At 51.1% G+C, this 24,909-nt stretch overlaps 6 protein-coding genes across 6 annotated transcripts, besides 1 other annotated feature; 4 read left to right on the top strand and 2 right to left on the bottom strand.

Annotated features, from left to right (window-relative positions):
* Positions 1-24,909: part of a sequence feature (contig 1.169 1..351151(-1)) that runs on past both edges of the window.
* Positions 146-2,648, bottom strand: ugp1 (UTP glucose-1-phosphate uridylyltransferase). The gene is made up of 3 exons (XM_050612407.1): positions 2,568-2,648; positions 2,177-2,310; positions 146-1,739 (listed from the first exon to the last, which is right to left on the bottom strand). Exons 2-3 carry the CDS (start codon positions 2,255-2,257, stop codon positions 276-278), a joined length of 1,545 nt encoding a protein of 514 aa, XP_050468333.1. The 5' UTR covers positions 2,258-2,310; positions 2,568-2,648; the 3' UTR covers positions 146-275.
* ANIA_09149 (putative membrane bound C2 domain protein (vp115)) lies at positions 3,966-8,940 on the bottom strand (the record flags this gene model as incomplete). Its single annotated transcript, XM_050612406.1, has 6 exons — positions 3,966-5,584; positions 5,637-5,777; positions 5,835-8,243; positions 8,293-8,545; positions 8,604-8,666; positions 8,734-8,940. 6 exons carry the CDS (start codon positions 8,938-8,940, stop codon positions 4,137-4,139), a joined length of 4,521 nt encoding a protein of 1,506 aa, XP_050468332.1. The 3' UTR covers positions 3,966-4,136.
* ANIA_11169 (uncharacterized protein) lies at positions 12,094-14,394 on the top strand (the record flags this gene model as incomplete). Its single annotated transcript, XM_050612405.1, has 5 exons — positions 12,094-12,264; positions 12,309-12,905; positions 12,951-13,102; positions 13,151-13,327; positions 13,440-14,394. 5 exons carry the CDS (start codon positions 12,094-12,096, stop codon positions 14,392-14,394), a joined length of 2,052 nt encoding a protein of 683 aa, XP_050468331.1.
* On the top strand, positions 14,883-17,321 carry ANIA_11185 (uncharacterized protein; the record flags this gene model as incomplete). Its single annotated transcript, XM_050612404.1, has 3 exons — positions 14,883-15,314; positions 15,358-16,046; positions 16,103-17,321. The coding sequence occupies 3 exons, from the start codon at positions 14,883-14,885 to the stop codon at positions 17,319-17,321; spliced, it is 2,340 nt and encodes a 779-aa protein (XP_050468330.1).
* Positions 19,231-22,496, top strand: ANIA_09151 (exoribonuclease II; the record flags this gene model as incomplete). The annotated part of the gene is made up of 2 exons (XM_050612403.1): positions 19,231-19,452; positions 19,509-22,496. Exons 1-2 carry the CDS (start codon positions 19,288-19,290, stop codon positions 22,494-22,496), a joined length of 3,153 nt encoding a protein of 1,050 aa, XP_050468329.1. The 5' UTR covers positions 19,231-19,287.
* ANIA_09152 (uncharacterized protein) lies at positions 22,983-24,252 on the top strand (the record flags this gene model as incomplete). The annotated part of the gene is made up of 4 exons (XM_677329.2): positions 22,983-23,479; positions 23,530-23,718; positions 23,782-24,065; positions 24,132-24,252. Exons 1-4 carry the CDS (start codon positions 22,991-22,993, stop codon positions 24,250-24,252), a joined length of 1,083 nt encoding a protein of 360 aa, XP_682421.1. The 5' UTR covers positions 22,983-22,990.

The raw sequence follows: 24,909 nt of genomic DNA, 5'->3' as shown, positions 1-24,909 counted from the left end.
CTCTCTATTCTCGAAGCTGGACACAGACCTATCCATTAGGTTGCTAAAGAATCTAATTGGGTAAAACGTAGAACACTAGTAAATTGAGGGTCTCCAGAACGTAAGGTCTTTGCTACGTAGGTCAGACAGAGATGGGCAGCTGTCAAATTGTTACTAATTTAACTGATCCACATGAGCTAATCATTATGTATGCCATAGCATCACTTCGACAGGTTGAGAAGGTAATAGGTAATTGGTAATTAAAAAGCTAGATACATTTTGGCTTCAGTGGCCAATTAATGCTCGAGAATGCGAAGACTGCCCTGTACAACACAGTTTTCCAGTACAGAACCTGGGGGAATGTCGATCGTGCTGCCTTCTGTAGCTACAATGATTACCGTACCTTTCAGGGTCACGTTGCGGCCCAGATTGACGGCTCCAGTGATGGTGAGATGGTCCAGCTCCACGATACGGGGAATGCTGGGAATGCGCTTCTGGAAGTCAGAAACCTTCTTGAAGTCTGAGCCGAGCTTGATGACGGGGACACCGCCAAATCGGTTAGGGTCCATGACGAGCTGACCGTGCTCGAGGCGGTAGAGGTCGGACTTGACCAGCAGCAAGTCGGAGCAAGTCTTGACGGGAAGGAAGCGGCGACGGGGAACGTTGACACCGTGGGCGTTCTTGAAGTGACGGATGGCGGCACCAACAGCAGTCTCAAGCTGGTAGATGGCCTGGTCGGCCTCACCCTTCTTGTCTGCAGGGATGGACTTCTCGTTGGCAATAATCTCCATTTCGAGCTCGTTCTCCTCGACAACACGCTTAATGGCGCGAAGGTTCATCCAGATGTTATTAGTGTTGAAGTACTTGAACTTCTTGATGGACTTGAACTCGTTGACGTGCTCCTTGGGCACCTGGGCGATTTCAAGGAGACGGACCTTGCCCTCATAGTCGATGATAGTACCACCCTTGACATCGGCCTTGGTCTTGTCGGTCAATTCCATGATATATTCAGCCTTGGTGTCGATCATGTGCTGCAGGATGCGGGTATCAACAACAGCGCCCAGGTTGTCGGCGTTGGACAGGAAAATATATTCGACGCCGCGCTCCAAGAGCTTGTCGAGGGTGCCGGAGTTGTACAGTGATTCAAAGACGTCACCGTGACCAGGGGGGTACCAGTCCTGCAGAGGAGCATCGAAGGACTTGGGCGCAGGCAGAAGCGAGTCCTTGATGATTCTGGGGTACCGAGACTGGTTGAAGGTAATGATGTCGACGTTGTGGCCCTGGTACTTCTTGATGATGGATTGTGTGTCCTGGTCGGTGTTGAACGAGTTCATCAAGACAAAGGGGACGTTGACATTGTAAGTGCGGTTCAAGTGCTCGATCTGACGGACGGACAGATCCAGGAAGGACATGCCCTCACGGACCTCGATGACGGACTTGGGACCGACGCAACCCATGGAGGTACCGAGACCACCGTTGAGCTTGACGACAGCGAGCTTGTTAAGGAACTCGACAGACGATTCCTTGCCAATGTCGTCATAGTTGACGACCTGTGAGGGCTGGGGAGGGGCGATACGGTCCCAATTGACGACGTTACCCTTGGCCTTATCATTAAGGAATCTGCGGAAAAGAGCAAAGAAGTTGTCCATCTCGGCCTCGAATCGTTTGCGCTCGTTAGGATCGGGGACAGTCTCAGCGAGAGCGTTCAGGGCATTACGCATCTGGGAGGCGGCAACACTGGTGGAAGCATTTTCGAATGCCTAAAACGTCAGCCCAAGCCCCAAATCCAATGCTGCAGTAAATGAAGGTAGCAAAGTCAAAAAGGACAGAAATTGACAGCAAATCAACGCGTCAGACCTGTGTACCGAGAGAGCACAATTGAAGCGCAGTTTGCGACATTACGTCCTGCGAACAGATAGCGTAGCCAGAAGCGTCACTGTAAATACGAGCAGGGTCTTCATGGAACGCCCACAGCGAGACCAGCAAAAGGCCAGAAACGCCAATTATGCGGTCTATTTAGGACGGGCATCCTTCCTGGAAACCACAACCGGGGCTCGTTTGTGATTTCCCGGCCTACCGCTGGAACTGATTTTGACTGAACCGGGAGGGGCAGGACAGACGTCATAGCGGGAGGCGCCTTCCAAGCGCCACGAAAACCAGAGAAAGAGTCGACGCAAAGACAGAGAACAGAACTTACCATATGAGATTGAGTCTTGCCATGGTGCTTGCCGAACCCCGTGTTTGAGGACAGATGAGTAGGCAGATCTTTTGTAGCCATTGTGTGTGTTTTTGATGTGTTGTATGCGGAGAAGACTGAAGCAGATATTTAGTCTACTGATAAGAAACAGCAGTTAGTGTCAAAGGACAGATGAAAGTGACCGAGACCAGCAATAAATAAGACTCTGGCTGGTTCTTGAGTCGACTGAGCCGGGCAGTGGCAGGCTGCCTTGATCCACGTTGCCACAACACAGACGGTGTTATTGCTGGTGTCGATCGCGGGCAAGGAGGGATGACGGCAACAGTGCGACACAAGCACAAGCACAGGTCTCAAGCAGACAACGGGCATGAAAGAACAAGGACACACTTACGATCCAATGGCAAATGGACAGGGATGTAGAGGCGAAAGCCAAGGGGACAGAGAATTACAAGAGAAGAGAAGATGGACAGGAGCTTGGAAGATAGATGTGGAAGATGGGTGGTTTTATTGAGAGACCGGGCTATGACGAAAACATCCATCCCCCTTCCCCACTCAGCAGGAGGGGAGCTCTGTGACCGTATTTTACATAGATTACCCCTATAAATAGCCGGCCACCGTGGCCGCGCCGCCGCCCGTGACGGTACGGAACCAGCTATGTGAGCGACATGACGGCGATGATAATAAATGAAATGGGAAGGGAACCGCCACAAAAAACGCAAGAAATAAGAAACATTCCAGACGCATTCGAAAGTCTCATGACCAGCTGGCTCGTACCTGGACTGGCCTCTAGACGATTATGGAAACCAACCGAGCAGGACATTACGGAATAGTCGAGACCTAGTCTAGAGTCCTGGCTGGTCGCAGGCCAGATACAAGACAGATCGAAACAATGAAACAATGAAACAATGGAAACACTGGAAACACTCGAAAGATAGCGTTTATGCCTGCTGATGTTTTTTTGGCCTAGAATTTCCCGAAAATTTGCCATCATCGTATTCATTTACTATTGACTTATCATTTGACATTTGTCTGAAACCTCCTTTCCAGATCTAATCCAGACCGTCAACCAGTTCGAGCTGAGCCCACGCCCCTTTCCGCCAGCTCCTCCAGGGTTCAATAAAAAGCGATCTCATCAAACGTGCCCCACCGCCTCGTCATCGGAAAGTTGTCAACTGTCAAATTCGAGCAGGAGTCAATAGAAGAGTCAACGTTCATGGTTCGCCCTGCGTTTACCGTTCGTTCTTCATTCAATATTGGTCACCCAGGCGGGTCAGGATCTGATATGTGTAGCTGTAGTCTCCATGCAGCAGTCCATCCACCTTGCATACAAGGACATGCCTAGCTCGTAGTTCCGTGCTTGTCGCAGCAGAATGACACAGCGACTATCGAAACCGACCCCCAATCCACTGTCGACGGCCCTGTACAGAGATGTGAGACTGATTATTGGGACTATCACTCGGCATACTATCAATTCGTACTAATTTTAAATCCCAATTGCACCTGATCTCCCCTTTTCTTCGGCCCGACCAGACGGTAATGGCATCCCTGAGCTTCCTGCTCGGCCAGAGCGCCAGCTTGGACCCATCTTAGACTTCTGAGCACCCGTCGGCTTCAGGAAACCGTCGGCGGGTTCTGGTATCCAGGCTGAGGCTAAATATAAAAGTCATGTCTCACTCTATGCGGACACCAGCCTGTCAGGGAGCCACATTATGATACACGGTAACGGCGGTACCGACTTGGGACTTCTGGCCAGTTCATCTACGGGCGGTGTACGGAGGGGGGAGGGGTCTTCGGTAGACTAACATTCACTTCAAGCAAGGTATCTAACAGTCATTATCCAATATCCAACACATCCGCCCATTCTCGTCAAAAAAAAGCTGCATCAGGTGGAGCCCACAATATCGGATGCGCGCACAATCGCAAAATAATGAAAAGCATGCAATATCATCCCTCCAGGCCATCACGCCCCGCTGACGCTGCGCTTGCTGAGGAAGCTACGTCGAGGCTTCTTTGAGTCGGGGCTGTCAGTCACCTCAGACGCATTGTCGCCTGCATTTGAATATGCTGTCCCCGGCCGAAGACTGTCTCCGGCTGCCGAAAAGCTGCTCCGGACAACAACCGTTCCGCTGCCAACGTTCACCGTCTTCTCCTGACCAGCAACCGATCCCTGGTCCCCGACGAAAAAAGCTGCCTCGCCCAGGACGTTGTCGGATCCGAAAGTAGAGTGGTCAACTACTCTGATCTGGTACTGCGCATCGGCTGTCGTGTTGTGAACACGGCAGCTCTCGCTCGCGGAGTCGAATACGACAGGACCGCCTCCGCTCTTGATGGCCTTGGTCTTGAGCACTTCCTTGGCACCTTTCGCGCCGAGTGCGCGCACAAGTACGCGGACATTAGCGGACGGAGGATACCCGCCCGCGGACACAATCGAGATCCTGGCGGTTCCGCTTTCGCCCTTGCCACCGATGCTGAGCCGATCGCCGTAATGCGATGCTGCGACGCTGCGGGTACGTGAATGATTAAGGTCGCTCTTCGGCGTAGAGTTAGGAGGCGTTTCCCCGTCTACCAGGATGGCCGACGGAACTTCCTTCTGTTGTTCTTGCTCCTCGTCGCTGGAAGAATCGTCTCCGCGGATCTTTGACATGATCCCGCGGCCCAAAAACGAGGCTCCCTTGATCACGTTGCCACCAACAAATCCAACTCCCTTGACGGGGGCACCAACAATTTTTCCGGGCGTAGCAAATGTACCGGAGAAAGTAGATGATCCTTGGCGAGAGCGCATGACGTACGTAGGTTTGAATAACAGCTTCAACCTGATCGCGCCCGACTTTCCGTCTAGAGTTAGAGAAACCTCTTGAGCCTGGAAGGGTTCCAGCATTTCAAGGTTGATCGGCACACCGCCGAGATAATCAGCCTTGTCGCCAAAGTCCCAATCATAGACATCGCAGCGGAAATTGGCACCAATACGGGACTTGATTGGCGTCTCGAAAAACTCGTTCCAGGCAGGATGGAGGGTCTTCTTCTGCACTTTAGTCTTGAAGATTTCCTTACCGTCCAAGCGGAATTTGCAGTACGGATCACTGTAGCCGTTGCGGTCGGCAGACGGTAGATCGGCAGCGTCCAAGACATCCACACGGAGAGTTCCCATGTTGTTGATGCTTTCTGATGGATCCAGTTTCATAGTGACAGGAATGTATCGAGCACTAACTGTGACTCTGCTCACCTCTCCATCGGTGGATCGGAGGACAAGCTCTGTAGGTGTGTACAGGATGCGCTGGAGCGTACTGAACGTGTCGCCTGTGAGTTTGGCCACGATATGTTCGTCATCATCAGTGTCGGCATTGACCTTCTCCACAATCCGAAGGGTGATCTTTGAGAACTCAAGTTCACGCACAAACGCATCGCCAACTGGATAAAAAGTCAGCCAACTTCAAATTTCCAGAAAGACTAGAATACTTACTGTCCTCGATCTTAGCAGTCTTAGTGCGGATTTTGGGCGATGACCACACTGGGAACATATAATCATCCATTATGATTTCCACATGCACGTTGCTGCGCGAAAGGTTGACCTCGTGAAGTTTAAACACGATGAAGCCGGATTCTACAAGATCAGCCGGGTCAACGACAAATACAACAACAGAAGGGAACAAAGACTTACCATGGTTGGCAAGGTCGTCCACAGAGATATAAGTCTTGGGGACCTCCTTAATAGACCTAACCGACGCCGTCTCCGAGTCTTTAACAGTACCAGAGCGAGACTCAAGGCTAGGACGTCCGTTCGACTGCAAATCTGCGGTCCCATTGGTAGCACCCTTATTGTCGGAGATCTTCGAGTCCACGCTCCTGGACTTGGAGTGGTAGCTCTTGCGTCTGGAATCAGTGCTCTTCCTCGTCAACCCAGCTGCCTCAGTCTCGGCCTCGGCCTCAGCCTCAGCCTCCTCCTCTTCCTCCTCTTCGTCTTCAGGATTGACGACGGGGATTGTTGGGTAGAAAGCGACAGTATAGTTCAAAGTTCCCTTGGCACGTTGACCAAGGCGAAGGGAACTGGATACAAGTTGTTTCTCGTCATCGATTTCGTATTCACCGGCCTCATTCTCATGAACGTAGTCTGCTGCAGAGAGCTCCACCGAGCCAAGTGACCGATCACTTCCAACAGACTCCTCATCCATGACTTCCAAGGTGAGCTTCTCGCGAGCACTGTGAATCGGAACGTACACGACTTCATCCCAATCAGGGTTGAGGTTGTTCCTAAAGGTAACTGTGCGGCCCTTCATGTAGCCAGCCAGCAGCACTCGAGCATAAGGATCAGACTTGCCCATCTTCTCAAGGTTGCGCAGATCCGCTGCGTCCTTGAAGTGGATTCGCATAACTCCAATTGGATCGACGTAGCCGGCGCTTCCTGCAATGCCTCCCACCGCAACGGGCTTCCAATCCAAGACCAGTTTGGCACGTCCAGACTTAGCACCGTGGAGATGGAACCACTGGTGGCCTTTCTCCATCATTTTGAGCATGTCATTCATCTTGATCTGATAGGAACCGAGGATGGGGTCCTTGACTAGATCCCGGTCGTCCTTGATCACCAGACCAAGCCGGGCAGTCTTACGATCAGTGACCAAAAACTCTTTCGAGGCATTTTGGAAGATAGGGTTGTTCGTTCGCTTGAGTTTGTTGGTTATGTGGATTTCTTTGCCGTTGAGTAGAAGAACGCCGTATGGGTTCAGTTGCCCAACCAAGCTCCTACTTCCGTCCAGGTCCTTGGCTTGTTCGACTGTGAATCGAGCGATACCAGTGTTCAGCTCTGGAGGCGGTTCAGTCTCACCGTTCTCCAATTTTCTACCCTCCAAAACGGGGAAGAATCGAATATCTGCGTGGATAGAACCCCGGGATCGGCCGCTTGCCAAGACTTCGAGGTATACACTTTCATGCTCGGGCTCTTGCTCAAGCTTGTCCAGGGCGAAAGTTGCGGTTCCCAGCTCCTTGTCCTTCCGGAATTCGTTCCAATCGTAAGGTTGGATAGTCAAAGTGTCAGTGAAGGAGGTGATAATCACGTAGATAGTCTCGTTCCATCTTGGGCTATCCGTATCTTGTATCGTCTTAGTGCGGCCAACTTCGGTCCGGTTGTTCAGAGATACCACTGCATAAGGGTCAGGAGTACCAGCGAACTTGTCAGGGTTCTTTAGCTGGCGCGCGCCGTGAAGAGTTACGGCAACAACACCGATTGCCTGATCAACAGCGTTTCCAGCAAGCATCTTGGCAATCTCAATCGGGAAAACGTTGGGCTCATACATCATCGGACCAAGATTGGCGTGGATCTGTTCTTTGATAAAGCTCTCCAGACCAGGGATGAAGTTGATATCGAACCCGAGGGTATCGCCACCGAGAGGCTTGCAAACATAGTCAAGTTCCGGCCGTCCCAAAAAGCAGACATCAACCCGTTCAATATGTGGGAAGGGAATCTGAAGCTTCACCTTGACTCTCATAAGACCGCTGCAAGCCATGTCCTCAACAATCACATCGAGACCCTTGCTGACGACGCCTTTACCAACACGGACTTCCAAGACAACTTTGGGGTTGATCTTGTCTTTGACCTGGCGGGCGGTCAAATCCATGGTATCGTTAGGTGTGAAGCTGAATTTCCAGTCCATGATGACAGTGTCAACTTCGGTCTTAGGATAGGTCTTGACGTGCTCCAATCGAGGCGGTTTGCTGCCTAGGATAAATGTCTTCAATCGTAGGCTGTCCAGGAATGCTGGGGTTGCTGTGCTGAGCACCTGATCAACGGAATTGATGATCGTGTCGCACATCACTGGCGCATAAATGGGCCAAAACTTGACAAGGAAACTGTTGATCCACTCCAAGCTCTCGGTATCGGTTTCCAGGCGTTGCTTCGCCATCTCGCGGTTAACGTCATCGCGGAAGTTTCGCCGAACTCGCCGGATAGAGGTTCGATAATAGGTGCCACAGGCGGCCATGATAATGAAGACCCAAGCCAGTCCACCGCCTAGAACGGCGACAATCCATGATGATAAGCATGCAAAAACAATGACGCCGGCATTGTGATACCAATCTAATACACTGTTAGTTATATTGGGGTTCAATTGTCCGCAGCGACATACCGCCAAAGAACTTCTCGTCCAGTTTGGCCTCCAAGAAGGTCTGATGGTCCAACAATGTTGCTTCATCGTGCTCTTCTTGAGTTTCCTCATGAACGAACCGTGGAGCCCAGCCCGTCCGGTCGCGCGCCCAACGCTGCTCATCATCAACCTCCTCCTCTTTCTTGTCTGCTGCAGGTTCTTGGGATTTTTCATCAAGCAACGTGGTTGCGGATTTCGGTGGAGGAAGATCATACGGGGCGGGAGTGCCATCGTCCTTTAAGCAGGATATCAATAAGCAAATGTCGAGTGTACAATTGAATGTACGCGCTCACCTTGTCTGTGATCACGCCGATTGCCTTCGGTTCCCGGTCACGGTGAAATCCCGGGGGAACGCACTAGCGGAACAGAGATGAGTGTCAGTGAACATAGTCTCAAGCAGACAACCCCCAGTCAAAGACGTACAGATTCAGCTTCGGCGGCCTTTTCTTGGGGTGATGCGTCTGGGTTGAATTGGTAAGCTGGTAGACCCGCTTTCCGGGTCTCTTCAACCAGTTTTTTCTCGACTGTTTCCGGTTGGATGTGCGATTGGGGATCTTGAGAGGCAGCCTGGGCGGTCTCGATAGCTCCTTGTTGCTTCAATTCCGCAGACTCTGCATTTTGAGAAGCCATGGCTATCGCTGAGTCTCCGGCGCGCAGTCGCCCACTGCAGTTCAACTCAGCTTATAATCGACGGGCGAAGTCAGCCAAGACGCTCGTAACGTTTTCGATAAAATAGAAGCGTAAGAAACTGCACAGCTAGCAATTGGGAAACAGAATAAAAAGAAGCACAGAAATCGAAGCGCGGCGGAAGAATGGTGGGTAGATTCGGGAATAGGTGGTTGCCTTGCCGCTGAGCTCGGCAGCGGGGAGGCTGGAGTGTGGCAGGCTTGAACGGTGGAAGGATACGAGTCGAAAAACTCGAAACTGGATTAGTGAATTACTCACATGAGTTGGATGTACGATGATGATGATGTACTCAAGTCTGCTGGCGGGTGACCCTGGCCTCTGACAATCGGCGAGTGTTTAGGAGACGGAGATACGGAGCAGAGGAAGGCCAGGGGAGGAAAGAGGAAAGTGGAGAGGGTGAGGGGGGAGTGTTCAGGGCAGCCGAAGAAAAGAAAAAAAGAGGAGCCACTCTGACGACGCAAGTGTGGCTCTCAGGGCGCTCAAGCTCATAAATGGGGAAATAATATTAAGCGAAATACAGGCAGTAAGATAATGAGCTGGAGCCAAGCTGGTAGGTAGTGATAGTAGTGACGTCGGTAGAGAATCGAGGGCGTCTCCAAAAAGGAACGCTAAATGACCTCGACGGAACGAGTAACCTCAACCTTGGACCTCACCCTCGGGATCTTAGCCTGGGGGAGCTCTTCGCTCCTTTACGAGCCTGGATTTGCAGTAACTTTCAGTCGATTGGCTCAATTCGTGGACACAACTCGCATTCGAAAGACTGTGCGCGATCAACCGCAGATCGGCAGTGTTGTTCATGGTTATTACCCTTGATTAGTGTTCCCGACTCCATATAGAAGATCGCATTACGTTTTAAGCGCTGATGGATCGCCCAGATTAGTGGACGCCGGACTCGGTCTATTGACTGCACCGCCACGCCCCATGCGCCACACATGCTCCGTCCTCTTCGAGGATACCTATTGATAGCTGAGAGAGACCAACTGGCTTAGTCCGGCCGCATCTATGGCATGACATTCCCAATCATTGATGTATCGATGTACGCCGTAGATCGATGTACGAAATCCGTGCTTTTATTACCAATTCTGTTGCTGGACCAGCGAGTCTGTCTCCTGCCAAGCAGTCCAAGAGTCTGCACATTGTGGGGGTTCCAAGAGTCGTGCCTCTCAGGTTTGACTCTGGATGGTCGAAGTTCGGCCGAGGTCGGTCTCATCGAGCTTATCAACAGTTGTGGCTAAGGCCTCTCCAGCATTGCGCGATACGCCAATCTCAGCCGCCGGATTTTATCCCACAGCTCTGGAGGATCGGTTCCACCTGTGCGTCAAATTGCAGAACGCATCCGTTCTGCGAGCGTTCAACCTGGAGCCTAGAAGTCTGCTTGGAGCGGGTGAGATTACTCCGTTGACTACCCATACACGTCTCATTCCAGGCTCACACGTGGCATGCAGAACGCGTTGATCGAGTCGTTTGAGTGCACATTTCGAACGCACATTGCGAATGCACATTTGTGTCTCGACGATCCTCGCCACGCAAAGTCAATTCGATCGAGATCCCCCGTGGGTCCCTGTCGCTTAGTCTCGTCCACCATCCCACCATGACATCTCTACCAGCCTACAGTTTTTCAGTCCTCAGCTTGCCACGGCCCAGCATACCAGGTCCTTGATCGTTAGTTCGTTTACCTTCCCCAGAGCTACCGAGGAATCTTTTCCGCGGCCCCATCTTTCTCGTATTGCTACGATCTTCGACTCGTCAATACTGCCCAGCTGGCATGGATCAGATAATCGTTATTCAAGGATCCCAGAATGAGTGTGGCGTGCATTTTGCCGATGGATAGTTCATAAAGGTGTGGTTGGAAATTGTTCCGGGGGTTGGACGATCTCGAATGCAGTGCTGCGTGCGATGAGAACGCCTATTGCGTAGCGCCTAGCCGTGCCAATCCACTGAGCCACTGCGACAGACTACGAGGGCGTAAAGCTGCATCTTCTATACTACCCGGAGTCAATCCCCCGGTGTCTAACTCTCCATCCTCGCTAATGCCCAATACTTGGTCCTTCATGCCGATCGGTGAAGCCTTTTCAGCTCCAGCAAAAGTAATTGAAAGCAAATATTTCGTCTTGCTGCTGGTAGCACGCAATCAAGATTGAGTGCGCATGACCAAATAAACCAGGCCATCTGCAGAGCAAGCTCTCAGCTACCTCGACTGGCTGCCTCGCTTTCTACTCGGCATCCCTGCTCGCAATATCATCCAATCTATGCTCTTATTGCTGAGTAGGGCACTGCGTTGTGTCCATCTGCTCGGAGTAGTTTCCTACCCGTCTTCAGTTCACAGCCTTTAGCTCGCAATTTCTTCCAGAAGCCAGATAAACTCATGCCAAGAAAGAGAAAACTTCCAGGGTAATATATCCTTTAAGAACCCACTCTAGACCACCATCTAATGGGAACAGCAGGTTATCTGCCGAATCAAGAGCTTGGTCGCGCTCTATCTAAGGGACTAATTCCCTGGCATTGTGACAAAGTATTCGAGAAACAAAGTTGATAGACAGCCTGCAAGAATACCTAGGGTTGTTGGGGTAGGTGTCCGTTTGCCACAAATCACAAGATGTTTCAATATGTGCTACACCAATGAATACCGTGCCCAACCCCAGTAAAAGCCGCATCAATCCGGCCAGGGCTGATGAGCGGGGTGCTCTACTCCTCGTCTCACGGAAAGTTGGGATCCCCCGACACTAAGAAGGCCTCGACCGTTCGGAGATGGTTCGCACCACTCACCATCGCTATCACGTGAAAGTACAGAATAGGCGGACAAGTTGACCACCTTCAATCTTCGTGCCCTCAGATCCGTGGTCTCTTCTAGGATGTTGACCGGGAGATGGCTGCCAGAGCCGCCAATGGGCGAAGTTGATGGCTGAGTTGCGTTGTTGCAATTCGCGGATATCGATCCACACATACATGCTAACGCGGCGATACGTCACGAGATATGGTGAATCGACAAGCTCCTAATTTATAAGGAGGAGGAGGGCTAGGATGATCTGTGACGGAAATGGTCGCTCTCTTTGGCATAATGGTCACTTGACTCAGATCGCCGCCCTTTGAACGATTATGACCGAGTCCCCAACGCAGCATCGACAACTCGCTCCAGGCCCTTCCCCACGATGCGAAATATCCCCAGATGACTCTCCGATGGAGGAGCGCCGAGGCTCCGGTGATTCCGGCAAGAAGCAGCAGCGGGCTTCAATGGCATGCATAGCTTGTAAAAAATCGAAGCGAAAGGCAAGCATCCCGCCCAGCGAGACCAACCCGCCTAACACACCCAGTGCTCGGGTAAGCAGCCATGCGACACCTGCCGCACCTTGAATAGAGATTGTGTTTTCGACGAAACGCTTGACCAGCGCCGCCGCGTGGCGGCCAAGCGCACAGCTGAAGAATTGGACTACTACCGCGGCTTGTATAACGATCTTCTCAGGGCAATGCGTGAAGAGGACAGATCGTCTGCCATCGAACTGGTGGACATGATCCGACGAGACGCTACCAACGAAGAGTTACGCCATCGCATTGGGAGCATCCTCAAAGTTACTGGGAGAAAAGGTGATGAGACGGAAGAACCAGTCAGCAACCTAGAGGATATACAGTGTATGATCAACGAAGATTTTATGCAGTCGTGGCGGCCCCAAGTCATGGACATACACTACCTCTGTGTTGATGCTCCCTATCGAGTCCCCGCGCAACCCTGGACGAACGTTACGACCGACTCTGATCTCGTCTCTCATCTCGTCTCGCTTTATTTTACATGGGACTATCCGTTCAATACCTTTCTGGACCGCGATGTGTTTCTCAAGCACATGATTGGGGGGAATATCAACTCGGAGTTTTGCAGCCCCTTCTTGGTGAACGCGCTACTCGCGAATGCATGTGTAAGCCGCACCTTGTATGTAACAGACAGGTGTTAACACGTTTAGCATTTTTCAGACTATTCGGAGGCATACGCCAGACAGGGAGATATCATGAGCAAGGGGAATGACTTCCTGGCTGAGGCCGAGCGGCTAAGAGAAATCGAGCCTCCCAGACTATCACTCACCCACATTCAAGGAATCCTCCTGCTATGTGAAAGGTTGGTATTCAATGCTCTTTAGAGACTGTGCTATGCTGACTCCGCTAGATACTCCCTTTGCGGTAAGAATGATTGCGGGTATAAAATGCTGCATTTGGCCATTTGGACTGGAGAGGCCAAGGGACTTATTGGTGAAAGGAAGCCAGCCCTATCGAGCAACGAGTTCCCGGAGGATATGGAAGTGTCACTAAGGCGGACTGCCTGGGGCTTATTCCAGATTGATACGTGTGTCTTACCTCCAGCTCTTATGTGTCCCGAACTAACCCTGTAGGATTGTACACACCGGCTTCCTACGATCGAGTCTTATAAACAAGATCAACCTCGAACGGCCTAACAGACATGACCAGAATACTCGTTGGTTGCCATACCCCATAAGTGGAGAGCCAAAGGAGTCATACCTCAATGAGTACTTCGACATATCGTGCAATCTGAGCGAGATCGCGCGGGACATGTCCCAGTGGCTCTTTGCGAGTCACGGAAGAGTACCATCGGCTACGGAACTAATCAGGATCAAGGAGGTGTTGTTCCGGAGGCTGCGCGAATGGACGGAGGGATTGCCCGCCCACTTCAAGCGAGACGACGAGGTGCCGCCGTACGTACTTGTCATGAAAATGCGGTATCACACTCTGATCATCATCCTTCTACTGTTCCATGCCGAGGATGAGATCCTGGGTCCCCCCATGGAAGGTCTCAAAACCCCGGAAAGCCTAACGAGTCCCAGCCCACTGCTAGAGTGCAACAAGTGTGACACCATTGAGTCGGCAGCGCGAGCAATTGCGACACTTGTGCGCATCCAGCGACAGAATTACGGCACAGCTCATGCTCACCATTTCACCATGTACGCTATCAACCTGGCCCTCTTCGTGCTAGTGGAGCGACAAGGCAAATTTGACATCCTAGACAACGCCTTCCTATTTCTTGCGAGTGTTTTTGCTAGTATAGCAAGTCGGTCCCAATTAGGGCGGAATCTGTTTCATATATTCCGCCAGAGTGTCCGCGCCAAGCGCCAAGGTAGTCGAATCCGCCATTCTACCGCGGTCAATGATGAGATGAAGACTTTGTTCGACGAGGAGTCTACATTACCGTCGGTATTTGACGAGTTCGCTAATGGGTTGGAGAAATTGGACGCAGACGGGCGGTATCGCGTGCTGGGACACTGTCCCGGGGGACCCCAGGCTACCACTTCCAGCAGGGCTGACCAGCTTGTCGCAAGTGAGTGGTGCCGGCATAATCCACTCTCTGATATGCTTAACTGCTACGAGATTTTGAGCTGTGGTCGGCTTTACAGATAGACTCAGTGTAGGACCTGCAAAGCTAATTCTAGCAATGGGCGTTTTCCTCTGGGTCGTGAATCGCGCTGTGCGATCGCAAAACCTGAATGTGATTACTGCGATTTTCCGCAACATACTTCCAGACGAATGACAATTCTTCCCAAAAAGATGGTGCCACTCAGTCGTCACTGCCACGATCTTCATGGCGCCGGCTCAATGACATCATGCGTACTGTAGCCGCCTGCCCGAACCTGGAACCTTCAGCACTCAAACAGAGTACGGCACTTGTGCAGTCCATTTCCCCCTCTGTGTCTCCACGCACTGAATGTCCTCATATTTGTTGCGTTTACAACTCAATAATAACATTACGGCCCTGTACTTGCGCCATCTCAACTTCATGGGCGACTGTAATGGACGATTCCCTCCGCTCCAATCGTTCCTCCAGTTCTGCAGCCCACCCGAATGCCGGTAGCCTGAGTCCGAACCCGGCGGTCCCGGCTTCCGAATGGATGTGGAGGAATGCGATGAGCGCTTCAGCTGCACCATTAGACCCAACCGTGCCGAGCTACACGCCCTATCCGTACAGACAATATTCCGACCTGAATGCTTCGCTCCCTGTGCCGCAATCTGAGGGGGTGAAGGCTCGAAAGATCGCTATCCCGCGCGCTACAGCGGCGAGAACGACTTTCCAGCGGCGTCGGTCAGCGCGAGCCTGCGAGCCATGTCGGCAGCGAAAGGTAAAATGCGACGCGGCGCGGCCAGTATGTCAGAAATGCCGCGAGCATGGATTGGAATGTTCGTATATGGATATAAAACGGATCCGGGATCAGAAACAGTTGGGTCTACTGAATGAGAAAGTTGAGCGATACGAGAAGTTGTTGAAACAGCTAGAGACGGAGGTTGATCCAACAACTGCAAGAATAATCAGAAGGACTTTATCGGTGCGTGATCCGAGTACATTTAATGGCAAAACTAATGAAGTAGGTTTCTGGGCAGCCCTCGTCAGATGATGGAGGGGGAGAAAATGATAGTGACGCCGATTCGACCACATCGCAAGGATCTTTGGAAGATATAGACTTGGTCAAAGAGGATTTGAATCGCAGTGACAAAACGGTTGCAGTTGGATTCTTCGGGAAGAATTCCGAGATTGCGTGGATGCAGAAGCTTGAGGATGTATCAGACCAACGAGAGCACGGCCTGTCGAACGGAGAGAAGCCTACTAGCAAAGATATCCCCATCAATTCGATGAGTAACCATCTTGATGACCTCTCCATTCCATTTCCCGACACGGTCAACCCCTACGCAGTGCCGGGGAAGGAATTGGCTGATAAGTACTTCAATGCGTACATGGAGTCGGTACATCCATCATTTACCGTTGTTCGGAAGCGAACTTTCAGGGCGCAGTACGAACAGTTCTATAAGAAGAAACATTTTCGTCCGCCGCGGAAGTGGTTGGCTGTGCTGAACATGATTTTGGCGTTGGGCTGTCGGTACTGTAGGCTGACTAGCAAGGTTGTGGCAGGTGAGAGGGATACGGACGACACGGTGTTTCTGAATCGTGCTAGAATACTGTGTCTGAGCGGGAATGTGCTGTTCGAACATGACGATCTCCAGCAGATCCAAGTGATGTTGCTAGTTGCGGTCTATCTTGTTGCGTTGGGGCAGGTAAACGGGTATGACATGCGCCCACTGTTGCAAGCTTGAATAATACTGACAACATGCGCTGTAGTGGATCGAAGTTCTCGAGCATGGCCCTCCGCTCTGCTATCTCCCTCGGTATCAATCTTCGCTTCCAAGATGAGAAGACCCCTGCAGCGTCGAAAGAAGCTCGAACCCGCCTGTGGTGGTCCATTTTTCAGATCGAACATATCGTAACCTCTATAACCGGCCGCATCTCTGGCTGCAGCGAAGGGCTTAGTGCAGCCCTCCTCCCAGTCCCATTCAATGAAGAGAGCGCAGACCGTAACTCAGGTCTTAGCGAAATCTTCCGCGACCGCGACCTCCGATGCAGCCGGCTGCAGCTCACACTTTTTCAGAACCAGGAACAAGCTGTATCTGCTGCAGCGTGGTTACGCAATTGCGAGCCCTCCCCGGCACTCTTATTTCATATTATTGTTGATCTTAACATCATCGCGCAAGCCGTCATCAACAGCATCTACAGCATCCAGGGACTTCGCCAGTCCGCGGTTCAACTCGAACAGCGCCTCCACAGGCACTCCGAAAGCATGGATAATTGGTTACGCAAAATCCCTCATTACTATCGCTTCTTTATCTCCCCAGAAGACGATGCCTTTCATCTTCCCCCCGGAGCGAACAAGGCAGAATCAAACTACACCCGCGAACGCATCACCTTAGCCGTCTACTACTACAGCGCCCGCATCACCCTCTGCCGTCCCTGCCTCTCGCACAGCCACAACACAAACACCTCCCAGAAATCGAGCGACTCGAGTTCCCGCGCTAGCTTCCGCGCCATCATGACACACACATGCCTTCGCTCCTCGATATCGCTGCTATCCATGCTCCCCGAAACTCCGGACACCGCCTGGCTGATCTCCGTCACACCGTGGTGGTCAATCCTCCACTCCCTCATGCAAGCCATTACCGCCCTCCTCGTCTTCCTCGCAACCGAATCCGTTGAGAATTCATCCGAAAATATCCCACAGTCTGATAAAAGCACACCGGTTACTAAGAATACAGTGATATCACAAACAAGTAAGGCTCTGCGTTGGCTGCACCACCTTGGCTTCAGTAGCCTTGCCGCTGCTCGCGCGTTTAAGTTGTGTGAGAGCTTCGTGCGGCGAATGGATCCGAGCTTAGGTTTTGACTTGGGCGATTTAGCCTCTAGTAAGGACTTTCCTAGTCAGGGCGGAGATGTTGATATGTTTGGGGCTGGGGATTTAGAAAGCGAGGGTGTGCTGGATGGCTTGGCGATGGTTGATGATGGTTAGTTTCATATTTGCACTGCTACCTTATGAACTATCTTAGTTTATTTCCCTGGTTAAAAGGATCTAGGAGAGAGCATGTGAAAGGGTGTAGTGTTGCGTGGTGCTTCTATATCTATATCCCTGCCATTAAGCTGGCATGTCTTTTCGGCTCATATATAGAAACGGACTCAGATATATCTATTTGACAGCTTTTTTAAGTTCAAAGATGTATTGGATTAAGACTTCCATACTGCCCAAGTGAGACACCCAACAACCTGCATCAAGGCCTGGTGTAGGCGCCTCTTCTTGTGGAAATCTGGTAACAGTACACCAAATACGAAGAAAAATATGTTTGTACTAGTGGGCCGACCACAATTGTATATCACTGGTGTCTTTGATGGGTCGATGCACTGTTGCTATTAAGGCAAAGAAAGACAGCCATGTATGTAGAGCTAGAGTTAGGGATAAGCGTTGTTCGCAAAGCATGCCTCACCCTTCCACTTGTTGGAACAGCAAATAGCCGTGACCGGTATACGTAGGGCACGGAATCACATAATACCGGAGAGTCATGGCATTAGTAGAGAGCAACTGCGTACAACTGAGCATCTAGGATGCTTCCAGTGCCGTAGACATAGTGTGGCATTGTACCATTGAGCACCAAACCTCTGTGAGGATGCGCGGTGATCTCATTCACTGTGCATCATCGTTTCAACGCATTCTGGGTGCTCTAGATTTTCAGATATGCTTCCTGCTACAGAGAATAAGGCAACAAGATTCCAATACATATGGATCAAAAACTGCGGGGTGTGGGGTGGAGGGTAGATATAAACTTATTGACGTCGCATGTCGACTAAATGGTATGGTTGCTCTCAACTTTAACGTAATCAGCCCAGCCCTACTTCACCAAACCATGTTGAAAGAGACTCCACGGGCTACTTGGAATGACGAGTTAGTCGACTTGCGTACAAATGGTGCGCTGAAATTCGGCTCGTCGCCCGCAGGCAAACCTGTTTCTGGAAGACTGTCTCCGCACCATCGTACTAGGGTAGCAATGAACCCTATTGTCGAAAAATCTATGTAAAGTGGGTCTAATCATTGCCAGCGGGAAGTGTATATCCTCATCACGCCTAGAAAATAGCTCTGATTCACCGACCCTGCACTACTATGGCGGTGGAAGGGCAGTTGACGTGGCCACCAGTATATGGGTAATCACGATAGGATGCCGGTTATTGCGTTTCGTGCCTTCCATTCTTTTCAGGAACTAAGATTCCAACAAGTTGCGTAGGTGCTCAGTCGCCATGGGATGAGACGCAGAGTCAGTGACTCAAGTTTGCTTCTCTTATATATGCCTTAGAACGAAAGCAACCGAGATACTAGCCTAGACTTGGTCGAGAAGTCAGCATCCTCATATACGAGACATGGCCAAAAATGTCAGATTTGGTTCTCTCGTGGAGTTGATAATCCTGTCTGCACCCTTTGATGATGGCTCCATCACTCCTCGCCAAAGACGTGCACCAGTACACAAGAGAGCCATCGGCAGAGCTCTAGTCCAGGAGAGAAAGGTCACCCAAGTTACTGAGGCAGCGCAAGCATTGGAGAATCTCTGTTTATATTCTATATAGGTCGTGACCATGAGAACAGATGTAAAGGAGGCCCTAGGACCTGAACTGGATATCACGTCGGGCCAAGATGAAATGCGAGGTATGAAGCCAAATGTTGTGTAGTACCCGCCAGGGGAAGTATCGAGGGCCTGTGTAGAGCATACTTAGAGGTTAGACAGTAATTAGAGAGTATATCAAAAGCCATCGAATAAGGCAGGCCGGAGTTGGTTTCCCAGCCACGTGACATGAAAAGGGTCTTACCGCCCTAGCGGCGAATTAGGTACTGCCGGCAGTTTTATCTTTAGACTGGAGATCGAATAGCCTCCGTGCTTCGTCCTTCTCTATTTCTACAATAGATCGTTGTTCGGCCGTATGATGGATGATAAGTCATGCCTCTAACTGCCTACAGAGCCCGGATATCCGGCAGGGCGACAGGTCCGGGCTTTGTCAAGCTCGGCCATTCGACCTCCGTCGCCCGTTCGTGCCCAGCAGCCCTGAGCAGACTTGCCGCAAGACCAGTGATAGCTCGGCGGTACAATTCTAATGAGACTCAGGTTTGTTCAATTTGACGGAAGCAAAATTTTGCTTGCTAATTCGTTGCATCTACCAGAGTTCAGTTGGCGACTCGTTGCGAAAACCGCAGTCCATTGACGATATTCGACTTCAGACCGAGTTTGAGAAGAATAAAGACATTAGGGACTACCTGCGAAAATGGCAGGAGATCACACCAAACACTCTGGACCCAGTTCGCAATATCGAACTGTCGGAGTCGTCGCAACCATGGACGGGGAATATGTTCACGTTTGGCTCGGACCTGGATGACGCGGTTGACGATAAGCTGCGGCTGACAGACGAGGATATGTCCGGCTTTGCCCATATTGCTGATGAGGGAGAGGGTGTATACGACTACCTACAGCCTGGAGATCTTGTGGTGTTTCGGATGTATGCACCCTTCTGCAGCGCTTGGAAACCGCTAACAATTGGCAGCTCCCACGAAATATTGAGATACGGTATCTACGTTCGATCCATCAACAAACAACATCAATTCTACACCCACAGAGGGAAATGGCGGATTGCCGACACTAAAGATGTCGACTTTGTGGTGAGGGGATTCGTAAGCCCCAAGTCTGTCAGGCGTCTGCACCCGTACTTTCCAGATACCACAGCCGAGCTGTTGGGCGAGATTCAGTCGACAATTGAAGGAGGAGTACCACGCGAGGCAGGCGCGCGCCTTCTTGAGAAGTTGAATGAGTTTGACGCGCAGGTCCAGGCACTGTACCGGGCCAACTCAATTCGATTCGATAATATCTACGAGGTGGTGGCCCATCCAGAAAAGCAACTGCAAATGACCCTGGACGAGCTGGCCTGCGAAGCGCTGGAGATTGAGCCCGACCAAATCAATGATGTGATCCGTTATGTTGTCCATCGCTCATGCCGCCAGTTTCCTTTTCTGATAGACAATGATCGAAGCTCTTTGTTCACCTTTCAATATGTCATCTTTCCCACCTCCGTCGCCACCATGCTTACAAGAGTCACGACTTGGGTCCGCGAGCACCAGTCATTTCTCGTTGGTTCTGTTACTGCAAATAGCGTGAAGTCGCATCATCCAATGGTGACATTCATTCAAAAGGCGCAACGATTGATACGACAGAGCAGGGTTATCCGCTCGCCGACCGTGATGGCTTGCGTGGGCCCATCGGCACAGCGCTTCGCTCTTGAGGGTGCTGGCATCTCGCAGGTGGTTCGGAAGGTGTCAAACGAGGCCTTTACCAGCTTCAATGATAATGACAAGCTAATTATTCGATTCCTCCAGCTCTGGTGTATCCCCCCTAAGAGGATGAAGTCGGCCGCTCTGCAATCGGCTGGATCGCATATAATGCGCGCAACAGGCATGTATTCCGCAATGGAGCTGAATTCAGGATCGGCCCCTTTGTTTCTGCAGGAACTGGGGGTTTTTGCGCCATGGGAGAATCTACGCCTCCTGGATCAAGACCTGAATCTCTCCCCATACCCCCCTACCTCGGACCAAAAGTGGAGTCAGTTCCAGGGTGAAACTCAGAGTTCTCGTAGAAATTGTCTAGGTGATGCAATGGCCGCACTGCGAAAGGACTGGGGCGAATTGCCCGTGTATTGTGTCGATGCTATCGATGCGCAGGAGATCGACGATGGCATTTCGCTTGAGCGCATCCCGGGGTCGGACTCTTTCTGGATTCACGTTCATGTCGCCAACCCATCCTCATATTTAAACGTTGGCCATCGTCTTATTGAATATGCAGCAGCCCGGTTGCAAACCCTCTACGTACCTGAAAGGACATATCCTATACTGCCACCATCTTTGACACAGGAACACTTCAGTCTCGCCCCTGGTCGGCCTTGCTTGACATTCAGCGCCAAGCTGAACCTTCAGGGCCAAGTTTTGGAGTCGAATGTGACTAATGGCGTTGTTCGAAATGTCAAGTACATCACACATGACAAGTTGCGCAGTGTGTTTGGAGTCGAGGCTGATAGCTCCATGAAACCACTGACGGTTGGAGGGAAAATGCCGGAACGGTCCCGTCCGGACCTGCAAGATACATTATCGCCTGAAGACGAGAACACGTTCCACACTTTACGCCAGCTTATGCTAGGGTTTCGCGAGTACCGCCGCAAGAACGGCGCAATGGAGTGGCCCAACAACATTAACACACCTGTCTCAATGACAGTCGGAAGACGCCCGCTAGATCCGCCCTCGATAGAGGTCACCCATGGAGGCTACTACATCGGCGACCCAATCATCCAACTCTGCCCTCAGAAAATCGACCCTCATGAGGTCCTGGACTTGTCCAAACACGACCTCGTCTCCCTGCTCATGAACCTCGCCTGCTGGGTTTCAGCCAAGTGGCTCGCCGAGCGCAACATTCCAGCCGTGTACGACGGCACAAACTACCACCCGGAATACCCTCCATTGACTCGAGAGAACATGTCCGAGTACGGGGGACAGGGATTCTTCGAACTCGCCGCACCAAGAGGTGTTTCATCTTCCCGCCCAATACACCATATTCCATTGGGACTTGATGCCTACGTAAAGTCAACTAGCCCGCTCCGCCGATACAGCGATCTGCTAGCACACTACCAGATTGAAGCGGCCCTCCGCTTCGAACATGAGCACGGGCGGCGTCTCGACGCCTCCAACCCCGACGACGCGAAAGCCCTCCCGTTCTCTCATGAGGACGTCGAAGAGCACATTTCACGGTCTCGATGGAAGAAAAATCGCCTGCGCGCCATCGACCACGGTTCGAAACAGTTCTGGGCATGCATGCTCCTCTTCCGCGCGTTTTACTTTGCAGAATGTGCCCTCCCCGAGACGTTTGAGTGTCTCGTGCACAGGCCGTTCAGCCAAACGGCGATGGTGGGCACGCAGTATGATAACGGGTTCCTGGGTGCTATTACTTCGTTGGGTGTGAGGTGTGCAATTATTGTGCCGCCTGAAGTGAAGGATGTTGACGTCTTGTCTGTTGTCGAGGCCAAGATCACGAGCGTCAATCTCGCACGGTGTCTTGTCACCGTGCAGGCGACAAGGCTCGTTAAGCCGTTCAAGCGCGTGGGAGAGTGGGCGTGACGTTGTGGCTAGGGAGGCTCCCACCGGCAGTAGGTGACCCTATAGGGATCTATTACTAGAAGGGCCGACGGCGTATAGAGGATGGAAATATGCCTTGTTTGCCAATGTATATTAAACCGATCACTTATAGACGAATCTGTACAATACTCACGATATGACTTTAGAAGCTACCATCATTTCATACGCATACCTATTCATGCTCGCATATTCTTTCAATTGACGATAACTCTTGAGGCGACAACTCCTCAAGACATTGTAGGCTGTAGGCCACAGTAATTATGGAGGTAGCTTTACCTCTGGATTTCACTCACAACCCCCAGCTCTGCTATCTCCAATTTACAAATCGAGATGAATAATGCGGAAACATTCTTGATTCTGAAGTAAGCCGACCACATTCATTTGTCATCATTTACACTGACAACCATATATAACTAGACGTTGACAGGAACGTCGAAACCAACATTTCATCAGCGTCGACACCAATAATTATCATCATGTCTCATTCTCAATCCCACAACATTCTTCTGACCGGCGTCTCGGGCTACCTTGGCGGCACGCTTCTCGCCCATCTGCACACTCAAGCCAACTCCTCCCCTTATAAAAGTCTTTACGCCCTTGTGCGCTCCGAACAACAGGCATCAGCCGTGAGAGAATACGGAGCTAAACCCATCATTCTGAACTTGAACGATCCTTTGTCCATCTCAAAAACGCTGATCGAAAAGGAAATCAGCGTCGTCTTCTTCCTCATCGATGCATTCAACGTTCATGTCCAAAAGACGATGATTGAGGCCCTGGGACACGTGAGACAGAGGACAGGGAGGGATGTGCATTTCCTGCACACGACTGGTGCAAAGGCATTCAGCTCACATGTCGGTATTGACTCTGTTCTTGCCCCCGAGGGGAAATTGCTCGATACCGATCCGCGGCTGTATGAAATTCAGCAAACCACAACTGCGCCGGAGGAGTATGGCTGGTTTACTCAGGTACTCATTACTGCCTAGCCGTGCTTTTTTTCTCGTGCTAAAGATGATAGATCGCACGGACGAATACCGTAATCATAGACACTGCCGAGGCGCACGGTGTGAAGAGCTACATCTTTGTCCCCTGCATTGTCTACGGCGAGGGCAAGGGATTTGGGAATAAAATCTCAATCCAGGATGTTGCCATTGTGAAGGCTGCACGGGCAGCGGGGAGGGTCTACAAGGTTGACGACGGGAAACCGGTACGCATTTAACCCTTCCGCTTAGGGGTATAGTGATGGAACCAATGTTTACGAGTTAATCAGGTCTGGCCCGTCTCGCATATTTACGATACAACGACCCTATATTGTCAGATTCTTCAGCAGATCCTCTCGGGTCACGAGATTGGACATGGCAAGGAGGGCTTCTATCTGGCTGCGTCGGGGTGCGTAGCATGGGATGATATTTACAGCGCCTTTGCCGTTGCGTTGCATAAGCGAGGCCTCATTCAAGACGCAACGATTGAAATGGCGAATGAGGAGGCGGTGGAGAAGATGGCGAAGGGCTTGGACCCGGGTAATGGGAACGTGCGGATTCAACTGGGCGGGGAGTATGTTCTGCTTCTTTTCACTTTTCCCTTTACTATTTCTAAGGATGCTGACGGGGATGGAAACAGGTGCAACTTTACGGCTGTCCACGGTGAGAAGATTGGTTGGAAGGCTGTATATCCGCCAGAATATATCCTGGAGATTGCGGATGAGGAGGTCGACTTGATTCTAAAGACACTGGATAGTTAGGTATCTCGGCAAGGTATACTGCAAGGTTAAAAGATAAGTGAGATTGTGTAGAGCCCTGGACAGTTTTGCATACAGACCATGTCCAGTCCAAGCGTAGAGGAAATATATCATCAAGCCAGGACGTTGCGGCAGGCCAAACAGTGCAGACTTTAGATTGTCCTTCATTCTACAATGAGGAATGCTTATCTCTATAGTAGAAATGTGTGAAACTACCTGGTTTCTTTTTTAAGTCCACATCAGTTTATAGCAAGCAGTTTGCTGTCCACCCTGGAACCTGAAACTCAGAATGAACCTCCACACATAGTCACTATGAATAGATGCGCTGTGCATACATACTATTGCCTGACAGCATCTGATCGGCTGAGGCGGGTGCATTGCCGAGAACGATCTACAAGTGTTTGGGTTAATACGAGCTTTTTGCAGTCAATGTGATGCAACCCGCATCAAGAACTGTCGATCTATACTACAATATATCACAGCCCCCATCTATACGGGCCAATGCTGAACTACCGCCGGCTGGGCTAGTAGCATTCCAACCCCATAGCGGCCCGTTTCCCCAGCTGCACCACGTACCTCGTATCTCAACCGAAGTTCGAGGATACGAACGATCTGCACCACTCAAAATAGAAGACGCCATGCGCGAGCTAAATCCCAGTC

The sequence above is a fragment of the Aspergillus nidulans genome, chromosome VI (assembly GCF_000011425.1).
Source record: "Aspergillus nidulans FGSC A4 chromosome VI".
Taxonomy (NCBI): Eukaryota; Fungi; Ascomycota; class Eurotiomycetes; order Eurotiales; family Aspergillaceae; genus Aspergillus; species Aspergillus nidulans.
This window is presented reverse-complemented; position numbering and strand designations above follow the sequence as displayed.